At 37.4% G+C, this 27,563-nt stretch overlaps 1 protein-coding gene and 1 long non-coding RNA gene across 6 annotated transcripts in view; both read left to right on the top strand.

The window, feature by feature from the left end:
• LOC149182616 (uncharacterized) overlaps positions 1-27,563 on the top strand; it is a 62,692-nt gene that overhangs the window by 33,049 nt on the left and 2,080 nt on the right. For 2 of the 5 annotated variants that reach the window (XR_016257148.1, XR_016257147.1), the window contains one exon: positions 11,824-12,231. The exons of 1 other annotated variant lie outside the window; for it this stretch is intronic. This is a non-coding gene — a long non-coding RNA (uncharacterized LOC149182616). Of the gene's footprint in view, positions 1-11,823; positions 12,232-13,478; positions 13,520-27,563 lie in introns of those variants that run through there. 2 more of the 5 variants (XR_016257151.1, XR_016257149.1) reach the window with 2 other exon arrangements.
• Positions 22,900-27,561, top strand: LOC149182617 (uncharacterized). The gene is made up of 2 exons (XM_089416897.1): positions 22,900-24,848; positions 24,945-27,561. The coding sequence occupies exons 1-2, from the start codon at positions 24,721-24,723 to the stop codon at positions 25,183-25,185; spliced, it is 369 nt and encodes a 122-aa protein (XP_089273023.1). The 5' UTR covers positions 22,900-24,720; the 3' UTR covers positions 25,186-27,561.

The following is a 27,563-nucleotide window of genomic DNA, read 5'->3' as shown; positions in this document are numbered from 1 at the left end:
TGAAGTCAACAACAAAGGATATGCCAATTTGATTTTTAGCAAGATTGCATTTAGGATGGTATTGTGAAGGCAAAATCGTGAGGAAGAGGACCTACAATGCACACATGCACCTTTAAGTGATGTTAATACTAAAGTGGACGGAGATGCTATTACATCACCTTGGTTTGGGTTTACTGTTGAAGTTGCCAAGAAGACAAGAAATTGTGCACTGTGCAATACTGACTAAAACAAAACTCAGAGAGAAGCCAAAACTAAGTTCTTATAGGCTAAAAAATACAGGAAAACATAGTTTCTTATAGTACTAAGGTTTATGAACACAACCAAAGGAAGTGTAGCTGCTGCCTATCACACACACCTACAGTTAGTGAGAAAAGCTCTTAACTCCGCAAGTCGCTGTTGGTGGCAAAACTAAGAGATGAGGCTTGCCACCTGTATTCCCAACTCTCTCCATTTAACCTTTCTCCTAGGTAAGCTGAGGGGGGTGATTCCTAAATGAAAAATTAAGCTAAAAAAATAGGGATGTGAGGTTTCTAGAAGATGTCAGATTTGGATTACCTGAGATTGTGAGCAAATATAATCAACAATATGAAATAAAATAAACTTCAATTACCATTAACACATGGATTACATATTAACATATATAAAACTAGTGCCTTCAATATTGCTTAAAATAAATAATACTTGCTCAAGAGAAATGAAGTGTTTTAAATTGAAACACAAATAATCCTATGAATCAAACAAAAGATGTTAGCAAAATATGATATCACATGCAAAATATATAATTTGTTTCAAGATCTTTCAAAATATATAATCATTCACAAATCCTAAAACATGAAAGGAAACAATATAGAATGATTTGCCACTGAAACAAGTTAAAAATTTGTTTTAAAAAATAAATAAGATGATACTTGCCTAAATAAGATAATCAAATTCAAACATTTTCAATTATGGCAAGTACATAAAATAATTTGCAAATAGAATAGCGTGAAAATAAAATGTTTTAATATGAAATGCACTTAAACTAGGATTAAATGACACGGTGGTGTCATTAACGATACCCTTCTCCTGAGTCTTATTTGTCAGCGCGTGCTTTCGTTTCTACAAGGGGACAAGTCACCTCCATAACTATAAGGTCACATGCTTTTACTTTACTTCGTACCAATTTGAATAATTTTCTAAGAAAGTTTTTTTTCCTATGATTTTTATCAACCAAGTTTATGCTTGGAGGTTAATTGAGTTAAAATGAACAATGTTAGAATACCTAATATGTTATGCAAGTAAAATTACTAATGCTCTGTAAAAAATGAAATGTTCAAAGTAAATGGAAATATGCTCAATGAGATAACTTGGATAATTGCTCAAAATTGTACAAGATACAAAAACATAAGCTTCATAAGCACAGAAGATTGGAAGTTGTTCAAATTAAGTGCTTTAACAAATGATATATATCAATGATCAACCAACAAAAGCAAATGAAATGAAATGAAGTTTTAAAGTATGATATGTTTGCAAATTGAACAAATAACTTTAAAATAAATGAGCAAGTAACTAATGACGTTATAGTAAGACAAACATGAAACAAATTATTAAATTAACTAAATCAAACTTTGCCATATGAATTGAGATGCTTGCATATAATAAAATAAGTTGCTCCAAAGTAAAATTCTAAATTGTACTTGAAAACAAAAATACATAAGAATGAAAACTAGTAGCAAAATTAAATGTAGAAAATTATATTGTGACGGTGAAATTGTGTTAATTCTTAAGACACAATAAAAACTAAGAGAACAATGCAAGATCAATCCACCAGAAGTTTCTGTTTTTGAAATAAGGAGCAAATGATGTCTTGGGTGAAAATCCAGACTCCCACAAGCAAAACTAAGCTTTATTATTAAATGATTACAAAACCTAGAAACATTCAAGATAAATTTTTACAATGCAAGGTTTTCCAAGCACCAGATTTCCTTCTTAAAGGTCAAAATTAGAAAATGAGGTAAGTACAACAAGACTGCTTTCAATATGAAGATGTTAAGAGACTTGATGTCCAAAAGATTAACCTTTAATTGTTGGCATTATGATTCAGGTGTTGTCCTTGATGGCAAACCCATTCAGGTGATAAATCAAGAAGGACGCAGGAAATATGTTCAGCAAGTGCGTCCCCGCAGGTATACCATACAGAAACCGCGTCCAGGGACGCAGGCCAGCCGTTCAGGAGGTGCGTCCGCCCAGTGCACACATTTCAAGGCAGAGAAAAGCACGTGGGGGTTTCTTGTGTGGTATCTAGCCGACGTTTTTGTGTTTCTATGGTGTCGGCTCGTGGTATTGTTCCATGTTTTGGGGAGAAGCTTGCCTATATAAAGCAAAGGAGTTCATTTGGATTTTGAATCATCTTGGTTGAATATCTTTTGGTGAGATCTAGTCCAGATCTATGAGGGCGAATCTTCTAATGGACTGTGATCTCTATGGCGCATGATCAGATCTGTGGATCTGAGTGTTTGGGTTGGTTCTGAAGTCCTCATATCTTTTATATCTGAAGGGACGCAGGTTCAGTGAAGGGCAAGTGCGCCGGGACGCAGTACAGTAAAGGCTCAGGTGCGTCTCTGAGGCAAAGGACGCGGCGCGACTGTGTTATTGGGTGCGTCTCTGAAGCAAAAGACGCGGCGCGATAGTGTTTCTGGGTGCGCCGGTCGCAGCAAAGCATACAGGAACAGTGCGTCGGCACGCAGAACAGTGGAAGGTAGACTGCGTCCAGTCGCAGGTCACAGAAAGAAAATATGCGTCCCTGTCTTAAGATGATCTGTTGACTGTATATTTCTGTTCATAAGGTGTTCTAGGTTATTTCTGTAATTACTGATCTGATATCTGTAGTGGACTGTATCTGTTGTATGCTTGTTGATCATTTGATTCTTCATGAAAAGAAGTAGGGGGTTGTAGCTCCCTTCCAGGAGAGACTGGAAAACGAGAGAGAGTTGTAGCTCTCTGCAGGTTGCAGCCTGCGTGCTGGTAAAGAACTGCACCAGTACAAAATCATTGTAAAAAGAATTTCTTGAAAGAAGATAGAGACATATTGCAGCAGGTGGTTTTCTCCCGCATTGGGTTTCCACCTTACATCTTGTGTTCTTTGGTGTGACTGTCTATTTTCTTTATTCATGCTCATTATTTTATGGTACTGATATGCAAGAATAATTCAAAAGATCAAATAAGGAAAGATTTGGTAAATTGCTTGATAATACTGATTCACCCCCCCTCTCAGTATTATTTCCAACAATTGGTATCAGAGCAGGTCCTTCAGAAAAGCTTGATCGCTTGAAGGTAGATCGTTCATCATGAGCAACTACGAGAGAGAAGCATCAATCAGGCCACCGGTTTTTGATGGGACAAACTTCAATTATTGGAAGGTAAGAGTTACTGCATATCTTCAATCTCTTGGTACAGAAGTTTGGGACATTGTAGAAACAGGCTATGCTTTTCCTTCAGCTACTCCTACAGATCCAGCTGAGAAAAAGAAGTATGAAACAAATGCAAAAGCAGTCAGTACTCTATTAGGAAGTATATCCCAAACAGAATTCATGAAGGTAATGCACTTCAAATCAACAAAAGAAATATGGGACAAAATGATCACGAGCTATGAAGGAGATGAACAGGTAAAACAAGCTAAACTTCAAACTCTCAAGACTCAATATGAGACTCTCAAGATGTATAATGATGAAAGTGTGGCTAATTATTTTCTTCGGGTAGATGAGATTGTTAATTGTATGAAAAATTTGGGTGAAGAAATAAAAGAGTCTATAGTAGTTCAAAAGATTCTAAGATCATTATCCCCCAAGTTTGAATCTAAAGTATCTGCAATAGAAGAAAAAGAAAATCTCCGTGTTCTCACTATGTCTCAGCTACATGGAATTCTAACTGCTTATGAAATGAGAAAGGGAGGTCCATCAGACAGAAGGGAGGCTGCTTTTAAGGCATCAGGCAAAGAAGATCACTATGAAGCAAGCCATGTTCCAGAAGAAGAGGAAGAAGAATCAAATTTTGTCAGAAATCTTCAAAGGGGTTCTGGAAGGTTCAGAGGTAAGCTACCTTTCAAATGCTTTGCTTGTGGAAGAGTAGGTCATTATGCTGCAAAATGTCCTTATAAGGATAAAGGAAAGGAACCAGCTAGATGGAACAAGAAACAAAGTGCAAATAAGAAAAGCTACTACACCCATGAAGATAGTGATGGCTTATCAAACAGTGATGAAGATGAACAAGGTAATAAATATAGGTTGTTAATGGCATTTGAAGATGATGATTATGAGGATGCTATAGATGTGGATAACCTTTATGATGAAATTACTAGACTCAAGAGATGTATAGAAGAAAAGAACATGATCATTGATACTCTACAATTTCAAATTGATGAAAAGGAAAAACATCTTGAAAAATTAGAAGGTGAAATTGTTGGTCTTAGAAAAGAAATTGAGAAAACAAAAGCTATTAATCTCAAGTTTGTCAAAGGATCTGAAACTTTGGATGAGATTATCAGTGTGCAGCGGTCTCCACTAAATAAGACAGGTCTGGGCTATAATGGAGAAAATTCTCAAGCATCCACTTCAAAAAGTTATCTTGATGCAGCAAGAAGAAATGAGCAAAAGCACAATGAAGATCATCAGGTAAAGCATGGACAAACTTCAAACAGAAACTATCAGGGGCAATCCAGCTTAAGGGTGAACAAAAGCCACAACCAGCCACAGGTAAAATCTTCCCAGTTTGGTTCAAAAATAGATGAAAATAGAAATTACAATCAGTTGGCTGGTAGATTCAATAACCGCAGAAGCTTCTTCAATGGACAATGCTTTTCTTGTCATAACTTTGGTCACAAAGCAGCTCAATGTGTTGCGTATAAAACAATCATGACTAGGGAAGCTCAAAAACAAAGAAGTATGGCAGGGATTACAAAAAAGACCTATAACAGCTTTTCGGCTCTTGAAAATGAAGTTGAATGTTCTATTTGCAATAATTTTGGTCATGAAGACTCTGAATGCAGGAGCAGGTTTCAGGAGAAAAAGGAACAAGCCACAAGCACCAAAACATGGAGAATAAAGGAACCTCAAACTGAAAGATGTGGGATAGCATTTTATGCAGAAGGACAGGAAAATCTATGGTACATTGACAGTGGATGTTCGAAACATATGACAGGTGATAAAGAAAAACTTGAATCTTATTCTACTTTAGAAAAGGGAAAGAAAGTTTCTTTTGGAAATGATACTCCTGCAACTATAAAAGGAAAAGGTATTGCTCCTTTGAAAGAAAAGGTCAAGGCTGGAAATGTTTTGTATGTTGATGGATTGAAGCATAATCTACTAAGTGTCAGCCAGATGTGTGATCAAAAAACCGAGGTTATTTTCAGATCGAATGGATGTCTTGTTCGTGATCTTGATACAGGTAAAACAGTACTCAAAGGCAAAAGAACTCCAAATAATCTGTACATATTTGAAGAAGGAGAACAACAATGCTATCTTAGCAAGGATGAAGAGCACTGGTTATGGCATCGAAGGTTGGGACATCTAAGCTTCTCACAAATAAGGAAAGCATGCAAATATCAGGCAGTTCGCGATCTTCCAGATATCAAAATTCCTGACAACACCATATGCAGATCATGTCAGTTTGGAAAACAAACCAGGACTAACTTTCCAGAGAAAGAGGGATCAGCTAGCATGCCTCTTGAGCTAGTACATACAGATACATGTGGCCCATTCAGAAAAAGAACACCTAGAGGAGAGGAATACTTGATATTATTTATTGACGATTTCTCCAGGTTTGTCTGGTTAGGACTTATGAAGCACAAAGATGAAGCATTCGAAAAATTCAAGACCTTCAAAGCCTTGGTTGAAAATGAATCAGGTCACAAAATTAAGTGCCTCAGATCCGACAGAGGTGGGGAATTTACTTCAAATGAATTTTTCGATTTCTGTGATGAACATGGGATAAGGAGAGAATTCTCTACAGCTAGAACTCCTCAGCAAAATGGAGTTGTTGAAAGAATGAACAGAACAATCCAACAAATGGCTCGTGCTATGCTTGATGAATCAGGAACTCCCGCAACTTTCTGGGGTGAAGCTGCACATGCTGCGGTTATTATTCTCAACAAAACAAATGTCCGGGTGAACAGCACTCAAACTCCTCATGAGCTCTGGAGTGGTAAAACTCCTTCGGTAAAGCACTTCAAAATCTTTGGGAGCAAATGCTATATCAAGAATACTGATGAGCAGCTTGGCAAACTTGAACCTAGAGCAGATGAAGGCATTCTTCTTGGCTATTCTCCACATAGCAAAGCATACAAATGCTACAATAAAAGACTTGGCAGAATTGTTGACAGCATTGATGTAGTGATTGATGAGAAGGGATATATTCCTAGGCAAGTACATCATGAAGATATAGAAGAAGATGAAGGCTACCCTCAAAGACAGAATGATGAAGAAGAAGAAGAACCCCAAGGAGAACCTCAAGAAGAACCAGAGGAGCAGACAAGAATAGAAGAGAAAACTCCATCTAGATATGTTCAGAAGAATCATCCAGAATCTCAGATTGTGGGGCAGAAAGAAGCAGGTGTACAAACAAGAAGAACAGTTGCAGAAGCCTCAAGCTATTTGGCATTACTCTCCTCTACTGAACCACAAAATGTGAAAGAAGCATGCAAAGATGAATGTTGGGTAAAAGCAATGGATGAAGAACTTAAGCAAATCGAAAAGAACAACACTTGGGAGCTGGTTCCTAGACCAAAGGATAAGAATGTTATCGGAACAAAATGGGTCTTCAAAAATAAATTGAATGAAAATGGAGAAGTAATCAGAAACAAAGCCAGACTTGTTTGTAAAGGGTATGCGCAGCAAGAAGGAATAGATTTTGAAGAAACTTTTGCTCCTGTTGCAAGACTTGAGGCCATCCGAATGTTCCTTGCTCTCTCAAGTTTTCAAAACTTCAAAGTATTTCAAATGGACGTGAAATCAGCCTTTCTGAATGGAGACTTGGAAGAAGAAGTGTACATTGAACAGCCAGATGGGTTCATTCTTGGAAATGATCCAAATCTTGTATGCCGATTGAAAAAGGCTCTCTATGGTCTCAAACAAGCTCCAAGGGCTTGGTACTACCGGTTGGACAAATATCTTCATCAACAAGGCTTCTCAAAAGGTTCAGCAGATAGCAATCTGTATATAAAAATTGAAAATGACAAATTACTAATACTTGTTGTGTATGTAGATGACATTATTTTTGGCAGCAATGAAGAAGCTATGAGTCAAAACTTTGCCTCGGTCATGCAGAAAGAATTTGAAATGTCCTTGCTAGGAGAACTGACATATTTCCTTGGTTTGCAAATCCAACAAAAGGAAGGAGGAATCTTTTTATCTCAAACCAAGTATCTCAAGCAGATTTTGAAGAAATATGGCATGGAAGATGCAAAACCAGTATGTACACCCATGGTCACAGGATGTAGTCTCAGTGCAAATGATGAATCTGCAGCAGTACATCAACCAACCTACAGATCTATGATTGGAAGTTTACTATATTTGACAGGTACCCGACCAGACATCATGCATGCAGTTGGAATAGTTGGAAGATTTCAGGCAAATCCGAAGGAGACTCATCTTCAGGCAGTAAAGAGAATTTTCAAATATCTTCAAGGAACTCAAAATTTTGGCTTATGGTATCCTAGAGATACAGATCTTACTCTTCATGCTTATACAGATGCAGATTGGGCCGGAAGCGTGGATGACAGGAAAAGCACAAGTGGTGGTGCGTTCTTTATGGGTTCCAGACTGGTATCTTGGTTCAGCAAGAAACAGAGTTCGATTGCCTTGTCTACAGCTGAAGCAGAATATGTTGCTGCTGCATCTTGTTGCACTCAACTTCTTTGGATGATGCAGACTTTGCAGGATTTTCAAATCACTTGTACACCACCTATACCCATCTTATGTGATAACACAAGTGCAATCAGCATCTCAAAGAATCCGGTTATGCATTCAAAAACCAAGCACATACCAATCAAGTACCATTTTCTCCGGGAACAAGTGCTTGAACAGAAAGTCAAGTTGGAGTATGTTCCTTCAAAGGAACAAGTTGCTGATATTTTCACCAAACCGTTGCCCAGGGACACTTTTGAATACCTCAGGCAAAAGCTGGGGGTTGTTGATGCATCATCTTACTGTTGATCATCTTCCTATTGGTGGTATAGGCTCAGGGGGAGCACATAATGCATTGTTGGCATTATGGAGAAGGAGATCTTGGAAATAGCTGCAATATGTCTCTATCTCCTTCATGATGGATTTCTGGAGATGCATGAGCATAGGGGGAGCATACCCTTTGCCCTTGATGTCAAAGGGGGAGAATGAAGCTGAAGATTATGTGGTTGCCATCAAGTCCAAAGGGGGAGATTGTTGGCATTATGATTCAGGTGTTGTCCTTGATGGCAAACCCATTCAGGTGATAAATCAAGAAGGACGCAGGAAATATGTTCAGCAAGTGCGTCCCCGCAGGTATACCATACAGAAACCGCGTCCAGGGACGCAGGCCAGCCGTTCAGGAGGTGCGTCCGCCCAGTGCACACATTTCAAGGCAGAGAAAAGCACGTGGGGGTTTCTTGTGTGGTATCTAGCCGACGTTTTTGTGTTTCTATGGTGTCGGCTCGTGGTATTGTTCCATGTTTTGGGGAGAAGCTTGCCTATATAAAGCAAAGGAGTTCATTTGGATTTTGAATCATCTTGGTTGAATATCTTTTGGTGAGATCTAGTCTAGATCTATGAGGGCGAATCTTCTAATGGACTGTGATCTCTATGGCGCATGATCAGATCTGTGGATCTGAGTGTTTGGGTTGGTTCTGAAGTCCTCATATCTTTTATATCTGAAGGGACGCAGGTTCAGTGAAGGGCAAGTGCGCCGGGACGCAGTACAGTAAAGGCTCAGGTGCGTCTCTGAGGCAAAGGACGCGGCGCGACTGTGTTATTGGGTGCGTCTCTGAAGCAAAAGACGCGGCGCGATAGTGTTTCTGGGTGCGCCGGTCGCAGCAAAGCATACAGGAACAGTGCGTCGGCACGCAGAACAGTGGAAGGTAGACTGCGTCCAGTCGCAGGTCACAGAAAGAAAATATGCGTCCCTGTCTTAAGATGATCTGTTGACTGTATATTTCTGTTCATAAGGTGTTCTGGGTTATTTATGTAATCACTGATCTGATATCTGTAGTGGACTGTATCTGTTGTATACTTGTTGATCATTTGATTCTTCATGAAAAGAAGTAGGGGGTTGTAGCTCTCTTCCAGGAGAGACTGGAAAACGAGAGAGAGTTGTAGCTCTCTGCAGGTTGCAGCCTGCATGCTGGTAAAGGACTGCACCAGTACAAAATCATTGTAAAAAGAATTTCTTGAAAGAAGATAGAGACATATTGCAGCAGGTGGTTTTCTCCCGCATTGGGTTTCCACCTTACATCTTGTGTTCTTTGGTGTGACTGTCTATTTTCTTTATTCATGCTCATTATTTTATGGTACTGATATGCAAGAATAATTCAAAAGATCAAATAAGGAAAGATTTGGTAAATTGCTTGATAATACTGATTCAGCCCCCCTCTCAGTATTATTTCCAACATTAATGGATGGTGAATTCTTGCAAAGGAGAGGAACTAGTCTTCAAGTATCTACGACCTTGAAAGGTGAGAGATTCTCCTCAAGTGTCCATGAGCTAACCAAATAGTAGCCCTTCTCTTTGTCCACAACCTTCTCAAAACATCAACTTCGAAAGGGGTTGAGAGAGCCTACAAGGAAAGGGCTAGAGTTTGAGTGATTTTTCCTTCAATGTTCTTGTCATCAATGCTTTATCTATGAGCTGCAAAATCAAAGGAGAAATTAGTGTAGAGAGATTATGTAAACAACTAAATAAAATACAAATAGTATACAAGATCCAAATCAAGTGATGGTAGTGAATCTTATCACTTGATTTAGTTTAGAAAAAACTCTCAAGTAGTTAATATAAAATCAAAGAAACACTATTTCAAAAGATTTAAATTTTAAAATGATTGTTTATATACAAGCTATGCCCAAACGAATCCTTACAAGACGCTTATTCGTAAGATAAGTTATGAGAATCCAAATAACAAATGAGAATTTCTTTGAAGGTGTTTTAAGAGTGGGTTGGTCTTCCAAAGACTTCTCCTCATGCTTGATCCAAAAATAATTTTTCTACAATATTCAAATTACACATTAGTCGATATAAATTTAGATAAGCAAACAATTAATTGAAACTTCTAGAAATTTATTTGAAAATAAACTAAAATTTTCAATATCTAGAATCTACTTTCTAATCAAACGCTAATACAATATAACTTTCCACTAACAAGTTTACAATAACATATGAAAAATGAAATAATTCAAAGCATAAAAAATATTATACCAATAGCTTACAATGCACCATGCTTCAAAGAAATAACACCTATGAATGAATCCCCAAAGTCTTTATTGAAATTCTTGAAAGTATACAAAGTAGCAACATTTTCGCAAGTACAATAGCTAATAACAATGGATACAATATGAGAGTTCAAGACTCTATTATATAGAGAGATGAGAGCAAATCTCAATGTAGCAACCAAGTGACAAATGGCCATGGAGAAGATCCCAAGAAATGAAATTGAATTCCATATGTGGAACCATGAAATCCTCAAGCAAAATCGAATCCTTCAAGTGTGAAAATGAGCAAATCCAAAGGTGATCCAATCAAGGAGCTAACTCAAGTTAAACTCCAAGAACAAACCATGTTATGCCACCTCATGTAGATGCTTAGAATGAGCTTAGTGTAGATCCCTCGGGGAATTGCATGCTCCTTTCTTGAGGATATTTCGATGTGCCATGTTGAATGCCAAGTGTGAAGTAGAGGGAATGTAAGTGGAGTCAAACTCCCAAGAATATCTCAACCAATATCTTTCAAATATTTCACATGTGCATTAACTCCCAAAAAATTCGATTTTCCAAGTCACCAGCTGTTGCATTAATGCCAAGAAATTCAATTTCTCTGAGTGGGCCATGTATTTATTTCCATTTGTCACCTGGTTGCTACCTTGGGATTTGCTTCCATCTCTCGAGTCTCTATATAATAGAGTCTTGAGTTCTTATATTGTATCCATTGTTTGCTAGCTACTGTGCTTGTAGAAATGCTGCCACTTTATACACTTTTTAAGAATTCCAATAAAAAGACTTTGGGGATTCATTCATGGGTGTTCTTCTTTTGGAGCATGGTGTATTGTGAGCTATTGATATAATCTCTTCTATTTATGTTTTGAGTTATTTTATTTTCCATATACTCTTGTAACCTCGCGAGTGCAAAGCTATCTTGTATTAACATTTGATTTTGGAAGTAGGCTCTAGATATTGAAAGCTTTAGTTTATATTCAAATAAATTTCAAGAAGTTTCAATTTATTGTTTGCTTATCTAAATCTGCATGGATTATTGTGGAGGAATAATTTTTAGATTAAGCGTGAGGAGAAGTCTTTGGGAGACCAACTCGCTCTTGAAGCGCCTTTATAGAAACTCTCATTTGTTATTTGGACATTTCGTAGTTTATCTTACGAAGAAGTGTCTTGTAGGGATTCATTTGAACATAATTTGTATACAAATAAATATATTTCATTTAAATTTTTTTCAAATAATGCTTAATTGATTTTATATTAGTTATTTGAGAGCATTTCCTAAACTAAGCAAGTGATGAGGTTCACTCTCATTATTTGATTTGGTTTCTTGTATACTATTTATATGTTATTTATTTGTTTCACATGTTCTTTCTACACTTATTGTCTTTTGATTTTGCAGTCCATAGTTGGAGTGTTGGTGACGAGCATTGAAGAAAAATCACTCAAATAAATTATTTTCTTGTAGGACCTCTCAAGCCTTCAAATTCATCTTCTAGGAGGTTGTGGGTATTTGAGGAGGATCTCTCACTTGGCAAGGCTGTGGACAAAGAAAACTATCTCTTACTTGTGCAAGATTTCATCTACCATTGAAGACTAATATTTGGGATACTAAGAGACCTAAAATCTCCAATTTTGAGAACATTTTTGTTGTATTTACTTTAGTTTCTAATTTTGATTTTCAAGAAGGAAATCTAGTGCTTAAAAAACCTCATATGTTGTAAAAGATTCATTTTGAAGTTTTAGTTAAGATTCTTTGGAATGATTATCATCTTTGTAACAATCTAATAAAAAAACTTAGTTTTTTTCGTGGGAGCTTGGGTTTCACCAAAAACATATTTTTCTCCTTATTTAAAACGATAAACATGTGGGTGGATTGATCTTGCATGGTTTTCTTAGTTTTCATTTTTTATACTTTAAGAATTAATACAATCTCACCATCATAATCTAATTTTCTAAATTTGATTTTGTTACTAATTTCCAATTTATGCTTTGCATTTTAAATTTCGCTTTTGAGTACTATTTGAGATTTCACTTTGGAGAAACTTATTTAATTATATGAAAGCATCTCAATTCATGTGGAAAAGTTTGATTTAGTTAATTTGACAATTTGTTTCATGTTTGTCTCACTATAAGCTCATTGGTTACATGCTTATTTATTTGCTCATTTTGCAAGCATATCATACATTGAAAGCTTCATTTTTTTTAATGCTTTAGTTAGTTATTGATATATCATTTGTCAAAGCATTTTGCTTTGAACAACTTACTATCTTATGTATTTGTGACACTTGTGTTATTGTATTTTGCACTGTCTTGAACAATTATCCAAGTTATTTTGTTGAACATATTTCCATTTAATTGAAGTATTTCCTTTTATGCAAAGCAATAATAATCTTACTTGCATAACATATTAAGTATTCTAGCATAGTTGCATTTTAATTCAATTTACTTACAAGCATACGCTTGGTTGATAAAAATCTTAGGGAAAAATCCTTCTTGGAAATTATATCATTGGGTATGAAGTAAGCTAAAGCCCTTGTGACCCTGCAGTGATGGAGGTGGCTTGTCTCCTTGTAGGAACAAAAACACATGATAGAGAGTGAGACTTGGGGGAAGGTTATTGTTAACAACACTATCGTGTCCTCAACTCCTCTTTCTTATAGTCATCCCAATTTTCACCCTTTAGAAATAGTTCAAGAGGAAGATCTCTCACCTAGATTAGGCATTTAGATTAAAAGTAACCAAGATAATTGCATTTATTCTTAGTTTAAGTGCATTTCATGCTAATACATTTTACTATTTTACTTCCAATCATCTATGTACTTCTCATTGATGAATATGTTTTGAGTTGAATATCTTATTTAAGCAAGTATAATCTTGTTTGTTTCTTTTGCAAGTGAAATTCTAACTTGTTTCCTTTGTAAGTTATTTCTATCTTGCTTTCTTTCATATTTTGAAATTTGTGAATGATTATATATTTGAAAGCATTTCTTGAAAGCATATTTTGTATTTTGCATTGATGTCATATCTTGCTAACATATTTTGTTTGATTTATAGGGTTACTTGTGTTTCAATTTGAAACACTTCATTTCTTTTGAGTAAGTATCATTTTATTTTTAAAGTGAAATTGAAGACACTGGTTTTATATATGCTATTCTTTCTCTCACGTGTTGATGGTTATTAAAGTTTATTTAATTTCATATTGCTCATTTTATTTGCTCACAATTTCAAATAGTCCAAATTTGACATCTCCTAGAAATCTTCTAACTTAGTTTTCCATTCAGGGACTACACCTTATCTCTTAGGGACTACAGAGAGCTTTAACAAAGAGAGTTGGGAATAGGTGACAACCTATCTCTTAGTTTTTCCACCAACAATGCCTTGTGGGTTTAATGGCTTTTCTCACTAACTGTTAGGTGCGAGTGATGGGCGGCAAGTAACAGGAAGCAAGACAATATTGAAAGTCACTGTGTAGCAATTTTGTCAGGGTTCCTTTGGGAAGGTAGTCATAGGCATGTTGTTAAATTATGGTATGTTTTATGCTTAGAGCAATTTACTTCTTTTCTTCTTATTAGCCACTGATTAGCAATCACAACATAAAGTAAAGTGCAGATAGAACATTAAACTGTCGACAAAAAATAAGCCAAGACAAAAGAAACAAGATGTGGCAGCTAGCCAGGGACAAACCCCAATGTGAGGAAACCCTTTGATCAAATCTTCTTTTATCTTCAATAGTTTAGCAGAGAGAGAGATAGTACAATAACACTAATCAGTGATTTACAATAGCGGTAATAAAACCTTTGGACAACTATAGTAAAAGTGATCAATCAACTCCCAAGATGTCTTCAAGACAACCTAGGAGAACTCGGTCTCCAACAGAGGTAGTGGCAACCCAAAACAATGAAGGTAAGATGGTCAAAACAACAATGCATGCTACAACATACTACAGCCAGCCCTAATCAGATAACGCAATTATAAATATGCCCTTAAACAGTCAACGCAGACCTGTTCAGCACTTTGGCCAGCCTAGGAGAGGCTGCCCACACAAGGCCGCAGTCAATGGAGGTAATGTGCTGGTCAACGCAGGCCTAAATCATTTGCTGCACCTCCCTGCGTCCTTGCTGCGTCCTCCTCCAATGTTGCCCTAGCTACGTCCTTGTCAGGCTAGGCAGTAACTCCAAATCAATTCATATCTCATTCCTTCAGGTTGGTCTTTATTATGTATATAAGGGAGAGACTGTTCACTTCATCTCCCAATGACTGTTCATATTTCTTATTATTTATTTATATCAATTACATTTATTCACCCAATCCTGATGATTAGGTGTCAACATTTCCCCCCTTAATTTGAAGGGATGTTGGTGAGTCCAAGCATTATTCTGAATCGTTCAAGCTTTTCTCTTCCAAGCGCTTTGGTGAAGATGTCTGCAATTTGTTCATTAGTGGAACAATGACGGAAATAGATTGTTTTGGCCTCAACATGATGTCGGATCAGATGATATTTAGTATTGATGTGCTTCGTTCGATCATGGAACTTTGGGTTCTTGGCCAAATTTATTGCAGAGGTATTGTCAATCATGAGTGGAGTTGATTGTACTTGTTTTAGTTGCAAATCTTCAAGAATTTTCCTAAGCCACACAATTTTTTTTGTTGCCTCAGCTGCTACCATGTATTTTGCTTCTGTTGTGGAATCTGCTGGAACTGATTGTTTGCATGATCTCCAGGAGACAGCTCTTGATCCAAGACTCATAGCATATCTTGAAGTAGATACCCTAGTTTCTTTGTCTCCATCGAAGTGTGAATCGGAGTATCCAATCAAACTGAAGTCGTCCGCTTGTGTATACTTGATTCCAAAGTCTTGAGTTCCCTTCAAGTACCTTAGAACTCTTTTTGCAGCAGACCAATGTCCTTCACAAGGCTTTTGCTTAAACCTGGAGAGGATTCCAACAACAAACGAAATGTCTGGTCTGGTAGTACTTAGGTAGTTGAGACTTCCTACAAGCTGTCTATACTTTGTTGCATCCTTCAATAGATGTGAGCTTTAAGTTTTGTTTCATTGGAGTAGTAAGATGATTGTATTTTGTCATGCCAATCCTGTTCAATAGATCTCCATTGTACTTCTTTTGAGAAAGAAATATGGACTTCGGATGTTGAGTTACTTCAATACCAAGATAGTAATGAACATAGCCCAAATCAGTCATTTCAAAACTTTTCCCCAATTCCTTCTTTATGGATGAAATGTAGCTTTCATTGTTTCATGTCATCAAAAGATCATTTACATATACCACAAGATATACAACTGTTTTGCCAACTTCCTTGACAAATAAAGTTGCATCATCAAGATCATAATGTTTGAAATTGAGTTTCAGAAGATGCTCAGTTAGTTTCTCATACCAGGCTTGCGGTGCTTGTTTGAGGCCATACAAGGATTTCACAAGTTTTCATATTTTATGTTCGTGTCCTTTTACAACAAATCCTTCAGGCTGGGACATAAAAACGTTCTCTTTTAGATATCCATTCAAGAAAGCAGTTTTTACATCCATTTGAAGGACTTTCCAACCGTTCTGAGCTGCTAGGGCAAAAAGTGTCCGGATGGTAGCCCATTTTGCTGTGGGGGCAAAAGTCTCCTCATAGTCGACCCCTTCCTTCTATGCAAAACTTTTTGCCACAAGCCTGGCTTTGTGCTTGTCAAGTGAGCCATCAGCTTTATACTTGTTCTTGTAGACCCACTTGCAGCGAATTGGTTTGGTTCCTAATGGAGGATCAACCAGCTTCCAAGTGCCATTCTTTATGAGGGCATCATACATTTTTTGCATCGCTTTTTTCAATTCATCATGAGAAGCAGCTTCCTTAAAGGAATTTGGTTCAAAATATGTAGACAAGTTCAATTCACAATCATAAGAAACATCCATATCAACAGGGGAACTAGAGTCATCTACTTCACTTCCATTTTGCCGGTTTGAATTTCTAGTTCCTGTCTTTCCAACCTCATCAGGATGAATACTTTCAAGTGTATTTGTTAGCCACTTTGGGGAACCTTTCTCAGATGGTCCAGGTTGCTCCGTTGATTGAGTTGGAACTGAATCAAGATTGAGTCTCCCAATTTTATCAATCACATCACTTAAAGCATCATCCGTTGTTGGAGTTTCATGCGGGGGAGAGAGTTCTTCAGAAGAAGATTCCATATGTTGATCTAGAATAGGAATCCCCCCTTCAAGATGTGGAATTTTATTATCGAATTCTTGAAATGATTTTGCATTTGTGAATCTATCCAAGCGATCAAGTTGTCGCTCAACAACATTGTCAGTTTTGGATGATTCAAGAAAGATTACATCTCTAGATACAACAAACTTTTTATTGACTTCATCATAGAGACAATATGCTTTGGATTGAATACCCCAAGAAGATACGCTTACGACTTCTTGCACCAAGTTTATTTCTATGTACCTTTGGTATCAAGGCATAATAGGTGGAACCAAAGACCCTGAAATGCTTTACCGAAGGAATGTGCCCATATCACATTTCATAAAGAGTCTTATTTTTGATAGCATTAGATGGACATCTATTCTTTATATATGCAGCACATAGAACAGCATCAACCCAAAACATTATTTTTACATTTTTGAAGAAGAGCATGGAGTGTACCATATTTAAAATTGTCCTATTCATTCTTTCAGCTACACCATTCTGTTGGGGATTATAAGGTACAGTCGTTTAATGTTTGATCCCATGTTGGTGAAGATAGTTTTCAAATTCATTTGATGTGTATTCTTTTCCATTATCAGTGCGAATAGATCCAATATGAGATTGTGCATCATTTTCAATCCATTTATGAAAGTTCCTGAATGTTTGAAAAACATCAGATTTGTTCTTCAATAAATAAGCCCAACACATTCTGGTGTAGTCATCAATAAATGTCATCATATATTTATTTCCATTTGCAGAAGGAACAGGCATTGGACCACATAAATCTAAATGAATGCGTTCAAGTTTTCTATGTGCTCTTGAATGTGAATCATGAAAACACTGTTTGCTATGCTTTCCTAGAATGCAATCATCACATTGCTTAAATTTCCTAGGAATTGTAGGCAAACCAGCAACACCATTTTTTTCAACAAGTGGAGGTTGTCATAGTTCAAATGTCCAAATTTAGCATGCCATAATAAACTTGATGGAAGTGTACCTTTTTCATAATGAGAATTGTATGAGAAATGTTGTGCACGAGCAGAGGTACCTTGCAGCTTGAGAAGCCTTTCTTCTTCTATTCTCCTCATGACAAGTGAGTGGTTAGATGCTTTTTTCACCTCAAGCTTGCCATCAAACATATGAATGGAGTGACCTTGCTGGCGGATGTGGACCAAGGACAACAAGTTTCTCTTCAGCTATGGGAGATATAGAACATGATGCAGAAGAAAGTCTAGAAGACCATGCAATTTAAGCCTGATTGTGCCAAGCCTTGATGGCTTGATTTTTGATTCGTCTGCAAACTATATTGCTCCATCAACATTGTCAGTAAATTCTTCAAAAAAATATTTTCTATGAGTCGTGGCAAGTTGCTCCTGAATCAAACAACCGATCATTTTTCCAAGAAGCAATTGAAACATTAAATAAATCTTCATTTACTCCAATATTACATTGTGCCACCACATAATGTGCAGATTCAGGTGCTTTACCTTTGTGTCATTAGTTTTACATTTGGGTTGATTTCTTTGCTGCTCAATTTTGTCCCAAGGTATTTTGCATGTAGAGGCATCATGTGATCCATTTCTTTTGCAGCGTATGCAGTGCAAATCTGCCTTTTTTCTTTGAGAGTGTTTGCCTCCCCGCCTCTGAAATATCTTCCTCTTCCTCTTCGACCACCTCTTCCTCTCAAAGAATCTTGAGCAAGATTCTTTTCTTTATGAGCAAGGCACACAACTTCTTCAAAAGATTCAGGGGCTGTCTTCTTTCCAAAAGCTTTTTCTCTTTCAGCAAATTTTTTCACAAGAGAGTCAAAGGTAATATCTTTGAGATTTCCATTTGCTTGCAATGACTCAAGATAATTGGAGTAAGTATGATAAAGTGCCTTGAGAAAAGCAATAAGAGGAATATCCAATTCAACCTTAGTGGATTTGATATCATGCATTATAGATTTTACTTCGGATGCAAGAGCAAGAGGATCATTATTTTGTAATTCAAGAGTGAAGAGTTTAATCATCAATTGAACAACTTCAAGTGCAAAATGTGAGTCATAGAGTTCTTTCAACTTTTGTAAGGCTTCGAAAGCATTAGAAAATGGCGAAATATGGCGACTCACCTCTACACTTACAGATGCTGCGATTAATGCATAAGCTTTGCTGTTCTTATTTTCCCAAATGGCGAGCTCTTTGTCTGAGTTAGGCTGTTCTGGCTCTTTGTCTCCGTATCCAATACACACTCCTTTCCACAACTCATTGAAAATGAGGGTGTGTTTTATCATGAGGGACCACTCAGGATAGTTCTTGCTAGTAAGAACTATTCCCACAATAGATATGATTGACTGCATACTGTAAAAAAAAAACTTCTGTTGGCAAAAAAAATTACTTATGCTGGAAAAATGTGTTTTTAATGTAAAAAAAAATCATAGGTCAAGTTCTTGTGCACACGATCATCAAAATATAAATAATCTTTTATATCCCAAGCAACACATTAATCGATTTTTTTACAAGAGCTCAACCCATATGGTTATTGCAGTAGCATTCAACATTTTCCAAAAAACACACACAACCAGTGAGGCGGTGTGGGAAAACAGTATGGTTACTGGCGCGCATGTATTAAAATGATGTAAAAAGGGTGTATTAAAACCATCCAAAAGCCACAAACTTATTCAAATACCTCGTGTGCATATATGTATATGAAACACTGCCTTTTGGAGAAAAACTTTAAATATATATCAGTGTTATATATATCAGAAATACTGTGGCGCCAACATGTCAAGAATGGAGGAACCGCACCAAAACGGGATGGCTTCCACCAATGCTTCCGCTGCGCAAGATAGTGAGCACCTCCGCACCAAGTTTGTAACTTAACAAGAGTATTCTAATTGCATTAGCGACACCACAATGAGGTCTTTCGCTGTAAAAAGTAGGACTACTATAATGTTGTTGCAGTTGAAGTTGGTGAAGCCAAAATGATGCTACTCCTTCGCGTAGCTACTCGAACCAGGGCGCGTGGGAGGTTTGAACTTGGAACTGCCACCCAATGAATTTTGGCTTTAACCAACCGCTCGAAGGGCTCTTCAGAGAAGGATCATATGGAGCATATTGGCTTTTTGAAGCTCAAAGGCCTTCCTTTCTTGGTGTCGAAGAGGGACATCGTTGAGTTTTTTTTAGGAATATGATTTGAAAGAGAAAAAATGTACACATTGTAACTCATTTCAATGGGAGAACCATAGGCAAAGCCTTTGTGGAATTTCTAAGTGCCACTGATTCAAAGGACGCTATGAGGAAAGAAGACGATTGGCACCAGATATGTAGAAAATGACAAAAAATCTGAAGAGGGAGAGCGAGCAAGGAAATACAAAGAAATCAGTGCACATCGGGAATCAAAGACCCTGTCATGGGAGAGGAGTTACAACAGAAGGCAGAGAATAATGTCAGAGATTTGCAGCGTTTAAATAGTGACAACATTTGATGGGCAGCGACTTTGGAGGGGGCAGTGGACAGAGTGCAAAAAAATGGCAGAAGGGAGTTACAGGACTAGAAGGAGATGCCAAAAATGGAGTTGGCTCTGATACCATGTCAGGCCAGGCAGTAACTCCACCAAATCAATTCATATCTCATTCCTTCAGGTTGGTCTTTATTATATACATGAGGGAGAGACTGTTTACTTCATCTCCCGATGACTGTTCATATTTCTTATTATTTATTTACATCAATTACATTTATTCATCCAATCCTGATGATTAGGTGTCAACCGTCCTCTTTCCCACGCCGCCCTAGCTTCGTCCTTCTCTTTACATGTTGCCCTAACTGCGTCCTCTCTCCTTCGTATACCCAAGAGAAAATGGAAGAGATGAGAGGTAAGATGAGTTGAGATAATGACTCAACCTCTCCTCTATTTGTATGCAACACTGGGTAAGAGTGCCACACACTTAACTGCTAGTCGACCTTGACAATTTGTCAAGTAATTACTAATAAATTCATATCTCCATAAATACTTGTCGGAATTGGATGATCTTTAGATCAATCCTACACCTCTCGACAAGAGGAATCTAGGAAAAATATCCGCTGCCATAAATGAGGTGACCCACATGGAGTTTGGCCCTAGTTGCCATTTTAACACATGTAATTTCTCACCTCTTGCACTTGAATAAAATACTCTTAGATAAATGAGATGCTTATGCTTGATAGTACCGAACTCTTGAATGGAAGGCATCAATTGGTCTGTGCTTCTTCGACACCCATCTCAGAAAAGCTGTAGTGTTTACATACAACTACTACTTAACCTGGCCTTGTAAACAAATCTGTCGTTGGATTTGCCCAAGGCTTCTCTTGTTGCACTAAGAACAACATCAACAATCAAATGCTCACCTCCTTGGAAATTTATTTGTTTCCCATTCTCATTGCCTATGCCTTCTTCCTTATCCTTCTTTGAAGGGGCAAACGAAGACAAAGACATGTGAGTGTCACCTATACTGAACCTATATTAGCACCCAATTAACAAAGAATTGGAAATGAATACAACAACGATTGATCCATGATGATTCCAACAACAGCTAAAGTGCTCATAGATTTGAAATGGGCTTTGGTCACATTGAAGTTTTAAATTTCCATGATACTCTGAAACTACTTAGATGAATAACTGAAATCTGAAAACTAGTTTACTTTCACCAAGATACAAAGTAACAATTCATAAGCAGCGGAATAAAAACACCAGAGATATAAAAACACTTCACACAAATTGACACACTTGTTTTCTTAGGAAACCCAACACAGAAATTTTGCTTCTTTGTTGTGGTATTTTATTGATTGTTCTTGAGCAATTGGATCTATTACAAAGCAATCTATTTTTGAGAAAGCGTTTTGCTTGTTCTCACAAATATCAATTGATACAATTGATCTTAGCTTACCTTGATCACTGTTAGATCTTGACCCTCTAGCCCGCAACTATTCCTCTGTTGCCTCCTTGACTTGCTTTGTAAACCCTGCTCTCTTCTCCTTGATCTTTGCACAGTAGAAGCCTCCTAAATCCTTGCGCACTAGGCCTGCTGTAATCTAGGGAAAAATATGCATAGTTACCAGTGGTAAGTGTTAAGAAATCTAGGACATCATCAGTTAGGAGATTTCTCTTCTTGATAATTGCTTGTGATATACTTTTACTTCTTGGATTATAATCTTTTCTTTGTTATGTTATTATTGTGTTCTTTTCATCAAGAAAATTGCCACATAAACAATAGAAGACTAGAGACACAATATGTAGGCTTGTTAGCCTGGGCCAAAATCTCTCACTCGTTGATAGGAAAATCCAATCAGAAATTCTTTTTATAGATCTTCAATTGACAAATACCAAGACCATGACAAAGACCCTTGACACTAGAGTAAGTGTTGAGAAATCTAGAACATCATTATTTAGGAGATTTCTCTTCTTGATAATTGCTTGTGATATACTTTTACTTCTTGGATTATGATCTTCTCTTTGTTATGTTATTATTGTGTTCTTTTCATCAAGACAATTACCACATAAACAATAGAAGACAAGAGACACAATATGTAGGCTTGTCAGCGAGGGCCAAAATCTCTCACTCTTTGACAGGAAAACCCAATCAGAAATTCTTCTTATAGATCTTCAATTGACAAATACCAAGACTATGACAAAGACCCTTGACACTAGAGCAGTGTTGCAGTACTCGTGATAAAATCACGATTTTACTGCAAAATCGCGGTTTTTTAAATCTGATGATAAAATCACCCGATAAATACACTTTTTTTCGGTGATTTTTTTGAAAAAATTGCGATTCGATAGAAAAAAATCGTGTGCCATTACAACAGCGCGTTTATAAAACAAAAATCATGATTTTTTGACATTCATTTGCACAGACAGCGGCACGCCGACAGTGATAGGGTTTTGGAGTGACCTCTTGGTCGTTTGGGAGCTGAATCCGCTGATTGGAGGAGAAAAACGGAGTGAGAGCTAAGGAGGGGACGAATTTTCTCCATCAAACCGGTATGGGCAGCAAAATTTTGTGTTTTGTAATTTTGTTTTGGTTTTTTTTTATGTTTTTGGTTGGATTTGGAATTTGGATAACCCATTGTTTATCAAAAAAATTCAATGGGTTATCAAATATTTTTGAATTGATTTGAATCTTGATGGGGTTTTTGTTATTTGTTTTTTCATTTTGTTTGTTAAAAATTAAAATTTCTTAAATTGTCAAAAATTCCATGTGTTTTGTTATGTTACTCATGTTTGTAATTTGTTTTTTAGTTTTTGTAAATTGTAAGTTTGTAACTTGTAAATTGTAATCCTTATTTTGCCATAGGTTCATCGAATCACCATTCAACATCAAAGTTCAAAGTTCAAAATTCAAAATCAAACATGCCAAGGAAATTGGACCCTCTGTGGGAATTTGGTGAACTTGATGGAGGGATTGATAGAATAAACTTGTCTTGCAAGTTGTGTGGGCAGCATATGTCGGGGGGTTTACAAATTGAAGTATCACCTTGCACAAATCCTTGGATTTGATGTAGGGCCTTGCACAAATACAAATCCTGAAATCATATGAAAAGCTATGAGATCATTGGAAAACTTAGAGCACAATAGAGAGGCCAAAGCAGAAATGAAGAAGCAACTAACAAAGTCTGTGTTAGGCTCAGGTGAACAAGGAAGTGGCACTGGTTTTACTTCAACAACAACCAACCCGGTAGCTGCCTCATCATTTTCTGTTCCTAGAACCACGCCTGGTTCACAGCCATCAATCACTTCAATGCTTAAAAAAACTGAGAAAGAACAAGTTGACAAGTTGTTGGCCAAATTTCTCCTTTGGAGTGATATTCCTTTTAGCGTTGTAAGGAATAATCCATTTTTCTAGCCTGCTGTTGATGCTATTGCAACTGTTGGCCCAGGGTACAAAATCCCTTCTTATGGTGACTTTAGAGGCCAGTTTCTTCAAAATGAAAATGTTGACTGCATCAAAAGATTGGAGGAGTTTAGGGAATCATGGGCACAAACAGGATGCACTGTGATGTCAGATGGTTGGACTGATCAAAAGGGGAGAACCCTTATAAACTTCTTGGTTAGTTGTCCGAAGGGGACTATGTTTATGAAATCTGTTGATGCATTTGCACATATCAAAGATGCAAAAACTTTATGTGATTTGCTGGATGTGTTTATTTTGGAGGTGGGTGCAGAACATGTTGTCCAAGTCATAATGGACAGTGCTGTAAATTATGTTGCTGCTGGTAGGATGCTTATGGAGAGGCATCTTACTTTATTTTGGACACCTTGTGCTGCACATTGTATTGATTTGATGTTGGAGGACATAGGGAAGATTTCCTTTGTCAAAGATATTGTTGAGTCATAAAAAAACATTACAAAATTTATATATAATCATACATCTGTGCTTAGCTTGATGAGAAAATTCACCAACAACAAAGAGTTGGTGCGCCTCGCCATTACACGGTTTGCCACCAGTTTCATATCTCTTCTATCCCTCTTGAATTCTATGTGGGATGTGAATACTAGTTTCATACCAGGAAGACTTCTGGGCGGGAGTGTAGGAGGTGTGCATCGTTACTGAACCTTTGGTAAAGGTTCTTCGATTAGTTGATGGTGAGAAGCCCGCAATGGGCTATTTGTATGAGGCCATGGACAGGGCGAAAGAATCTATTCGGGCCTACTATGATGATAAGGGAGATAGGGGTTTCAAAGACAACTCCTCCTACGGGAAGTGATTAATGAACGATGGAACAATACACTTCATCGTCCCATTCATGTTGCAAAGATCTACTTGAACCTCGCATTTTCCTACCCATGTGGGTTCGTATTTGATGTTGAGATCATGGATGGATTCTTAACCTGTGTTTAGAGGATGGTGCGATCTCTAGCAGAACGTATAGAAATCTCCAAAGAAATTGAGACATACAAGATGGCAGGTGGCACATTTGGCTTTGACATGGCTGTGACTAATAGGACGACTAAACTGCCAGGAATTTTTTAGTTTGTTTCAAATTTCATTGTTTCTTCAAGTTCATAACTTTACTTTGATTCAACTTTCAAATTTCATTTTTTTCTTATGTTTATTTAAAATTTTATTTGTAATTTTGTTGTATATGCATGGTGGAGAATGTATGGTGTCAGGGTACGCCTTCTGCAAAAGCTTTCCATTCGAATCCTCAGCCAAACATGTAGCTCCTCAGGATGTGAGCGCAACTGGAGAGTATTTGAAAAAATACACAACAAGAAGAACAACAGGTTAACACTGAAAATATTGCAAATTTCCAAATAAGTTTTTGAATTCATTAAACAATATATTTTTTTTATAATTATTATTTCATGATCTTTGTATAGGTTGGAGTCCCAGCGACTTAATGACATGGTCTATGTCTACTACAATCTTCGATTGTGGGTGAGGCAACTTGAGAGGACACCTGATATGGAGGCCATCTCATTGGATGGGATTGACACCATTGCTGCATGGAGGGTTGAGGCCGAGAGGCCTCTCATGGAGTCTGCTGATGATTGGTTAGTGCAAGAGGTAGTGGAGGGGGGGAGGAGGAGGAGGAGGCGGAGCAACAGGAGGAGGAGGTGACACCACCTACCCGGGTTACCCCTGCATCTAATAGAGGACGTGGTCTACCTCCTATAGCTCCTAGTTCTTCAGCTTTTAGAGCACAACAGAGTCCACTGCCAACTCCACCGACATCTACATCTAGAGGGAAAGGGAAAGCTATTGCATTTTCTCGGAAGAGGGGTAGAGGAAATCAATAGTATTAGACTTTAGTTATTCGGCTTATTTCATTGTATATGACATTATGACTCACGAGATACATTATTATATTTTTTGTTGATATTTTGAGGCTGAGTTGGGAGTCATGAGTCAGGACTTACTATTCAGGACATGATTCACTGTTATGTGTGATGTAGCACTAGAAATGATATTAAACATCTTATATATTAGTTCTTTTATCATATTTATATGTCAATGTATTTATTTTATGTTGTAAATGCTTTAGATATTAAAAATAGTGAAAAAAAAAGAATATTTTTGTATGTTACAATTTTTCCCCATTTTTTCTCCGCGCCGATAATATCCCGATAATGATTACTGCAACATTGCACTAGAGTCCTTCCAAGACCAAGTCACTAGCTTTCTTGATGCTTTTCTTCTTCCCTTTCTCGACTTCCTTCTAGAATCTCGAACTGCTCCTCTCCGCTTCCTAAAGAATTTCGGTCTCTTCTTTTTCACATTGCTCTTCTCAACTTTCCTGGAGATTTTCGGTCTCTTAGGTTAACCCTATTCCAGAAACCCTAGCACAATCTTAGCTCCTTCATTAGTCTCATCAAGAGAGAGAGACCTATAGCACTTCTACTCTGCTTACTCTTGCGAGATCCTTTACCCAAAACAATGTCAGTTCAATCCAACAACAAGTTCTTCGACCTTCTCTATATGCCTTCAGATCTACTAGCTTCGCACGTGGGAGAGTATACGAGCCCAAATCAGATTTCCCAAAAGTATCCCTTCCTTCGCTATCCTTCCTTAGTCCTTCGCTTCTCTTTTCTAGTCCTTCTTCGCACTTATGATTGTAGGTTCTTCATCACCGAATTACTTGCCTCCAAATGACAGAAGCTTGCTCGACCCTTGGCCTTGCTGGATCTTCGTATGCTTTTAATTATCTTCCTTTACACGAACCCGAGGTGAACCCATACACGAACCTACTTGGATATTTCACCCTCTGTCGACCTTTCACACGGCTTCTCTCGCCTTTTACGGTCTGGCATCCCTTCTATCCTTTGGCGAACCTCTGGCGAACTTCCGGCGAACTTCAAGGCAAAGATAACAAAAACAACTACTACACAACAGACAATTTTCAATGCGTAATGCAGTACTCAGATGCGGAATAACACTCTTCTCATATTATTTCAAAATGGATTTAGATTACAGAACTTGATAATGTATCCTTTCCAGAGATAGACTGTGTTTGCATTTATCGGGCTTTGGCTTCTCAGATATGAGAGAGCGCTACCGAAAGCTTCATGGCAAAGCACAAACTCTGTCTAAGAATATATCAGACTTACAGACTCCTACATAGGCTTGATCTGGCCCCTTCAGGTTCTTACTAGTGCCGAGCACACTGATACGCAAGCTTCTTAGATCACCTATGACACTCTAAGACTCCTTAGACTCTCTCCGACCTCGAATGCCTTGAATGAGCCTTACCCTTCCCATATATAGGAGGAAGAGGGGACAAACATCCATGCATCAGGCCGATAAACTTTGTCCTAATATTTTGTCAGTCATTGACATGTGGCTCAAAGCGCACCAGAAGTCGGAGAAGTGCTCCGAGTCTCGTGACTGAAGAATCTTCGTACTGAAAAGTATTTACATAGTGGATGCTTTTGTACAACAAAGCTCACAAGAAAGCTGGTCACGAATAGTCCTCGTGACTAAACATCATTATTACAAAGTGGAGCCTTTTAAGGACAGGCCCATGTGAACCTTCAAAAGACTGTGATTTCGGGGAACCAAAATCTTTTATGTAGATTTTCATCCCATGCTTTAGTAAAAATTCTCTTGACAATCATGGGTTTATTTAAAATAACGTGATGTTTTATTTTTGTCAAGACAAGCCATTCATAATGCCTGACCATATATTCTCTCAAGATTTCATTATCAGAGAGTGGCATTATATCTTTAACAGTGTCATAAGGAGAGTGAAAGCAAGCAGGAATATTATGTTCAAAACATGTGTTGCAACCCAACCTGCTGTATGCCTCATGGTACATTGGATCAATATCTGTTTTATTCACCCCGTAATCTGTCCACCACTTTTGTAACCATTCACACTGTTGATTTCTCTACATGATCCCAGTTGTCCCAAATTTTAATTTAGTGTAATGGGTTTTGTCTTTTCCATCAACATTTAGCATATCCCACCATAGCTTCTTATATCCTGCAAAATCATAAAC

The sequence above is a fragment of the Pinus tabuliformis genome, chromosome 3_2 (assembly GCF_031772625.1).
Source record: "Pinus tabuliformis cultivar Carrire ecotype Pingquan chromosome 3_2, CPIR1, whole genome shotgun sequence".
In the NCBI taxonomy this organism is placed as follows: domain Eukaryota; kingdom Viridiplantae; phylum Streptophyta; class Pinopsida; order Pinales; family Pinaceae; genus Pinus; species Pinus tabuliformis.
This window is presented reverse-complemented; position numbering and strand designations above follow the sequence as displayed.

Bases quoted from the DNA above. Each gene is read 5' to 3' on its own strand.
- LOC149182617 (XM_089416897.1), top strand. From the start codon at position 24,721: ATGTATGGTGTCAGGGTACGCCTTCTGCAAAAGCTTTCCATTCGAATC. The intron at 24,849-24,944 runs GTTAACACTGAA...ATCTTTGTATAG, and splicing joins CACAACAAGAAGAACAACAG to GTTGGAGTCCCAGCGACTTA.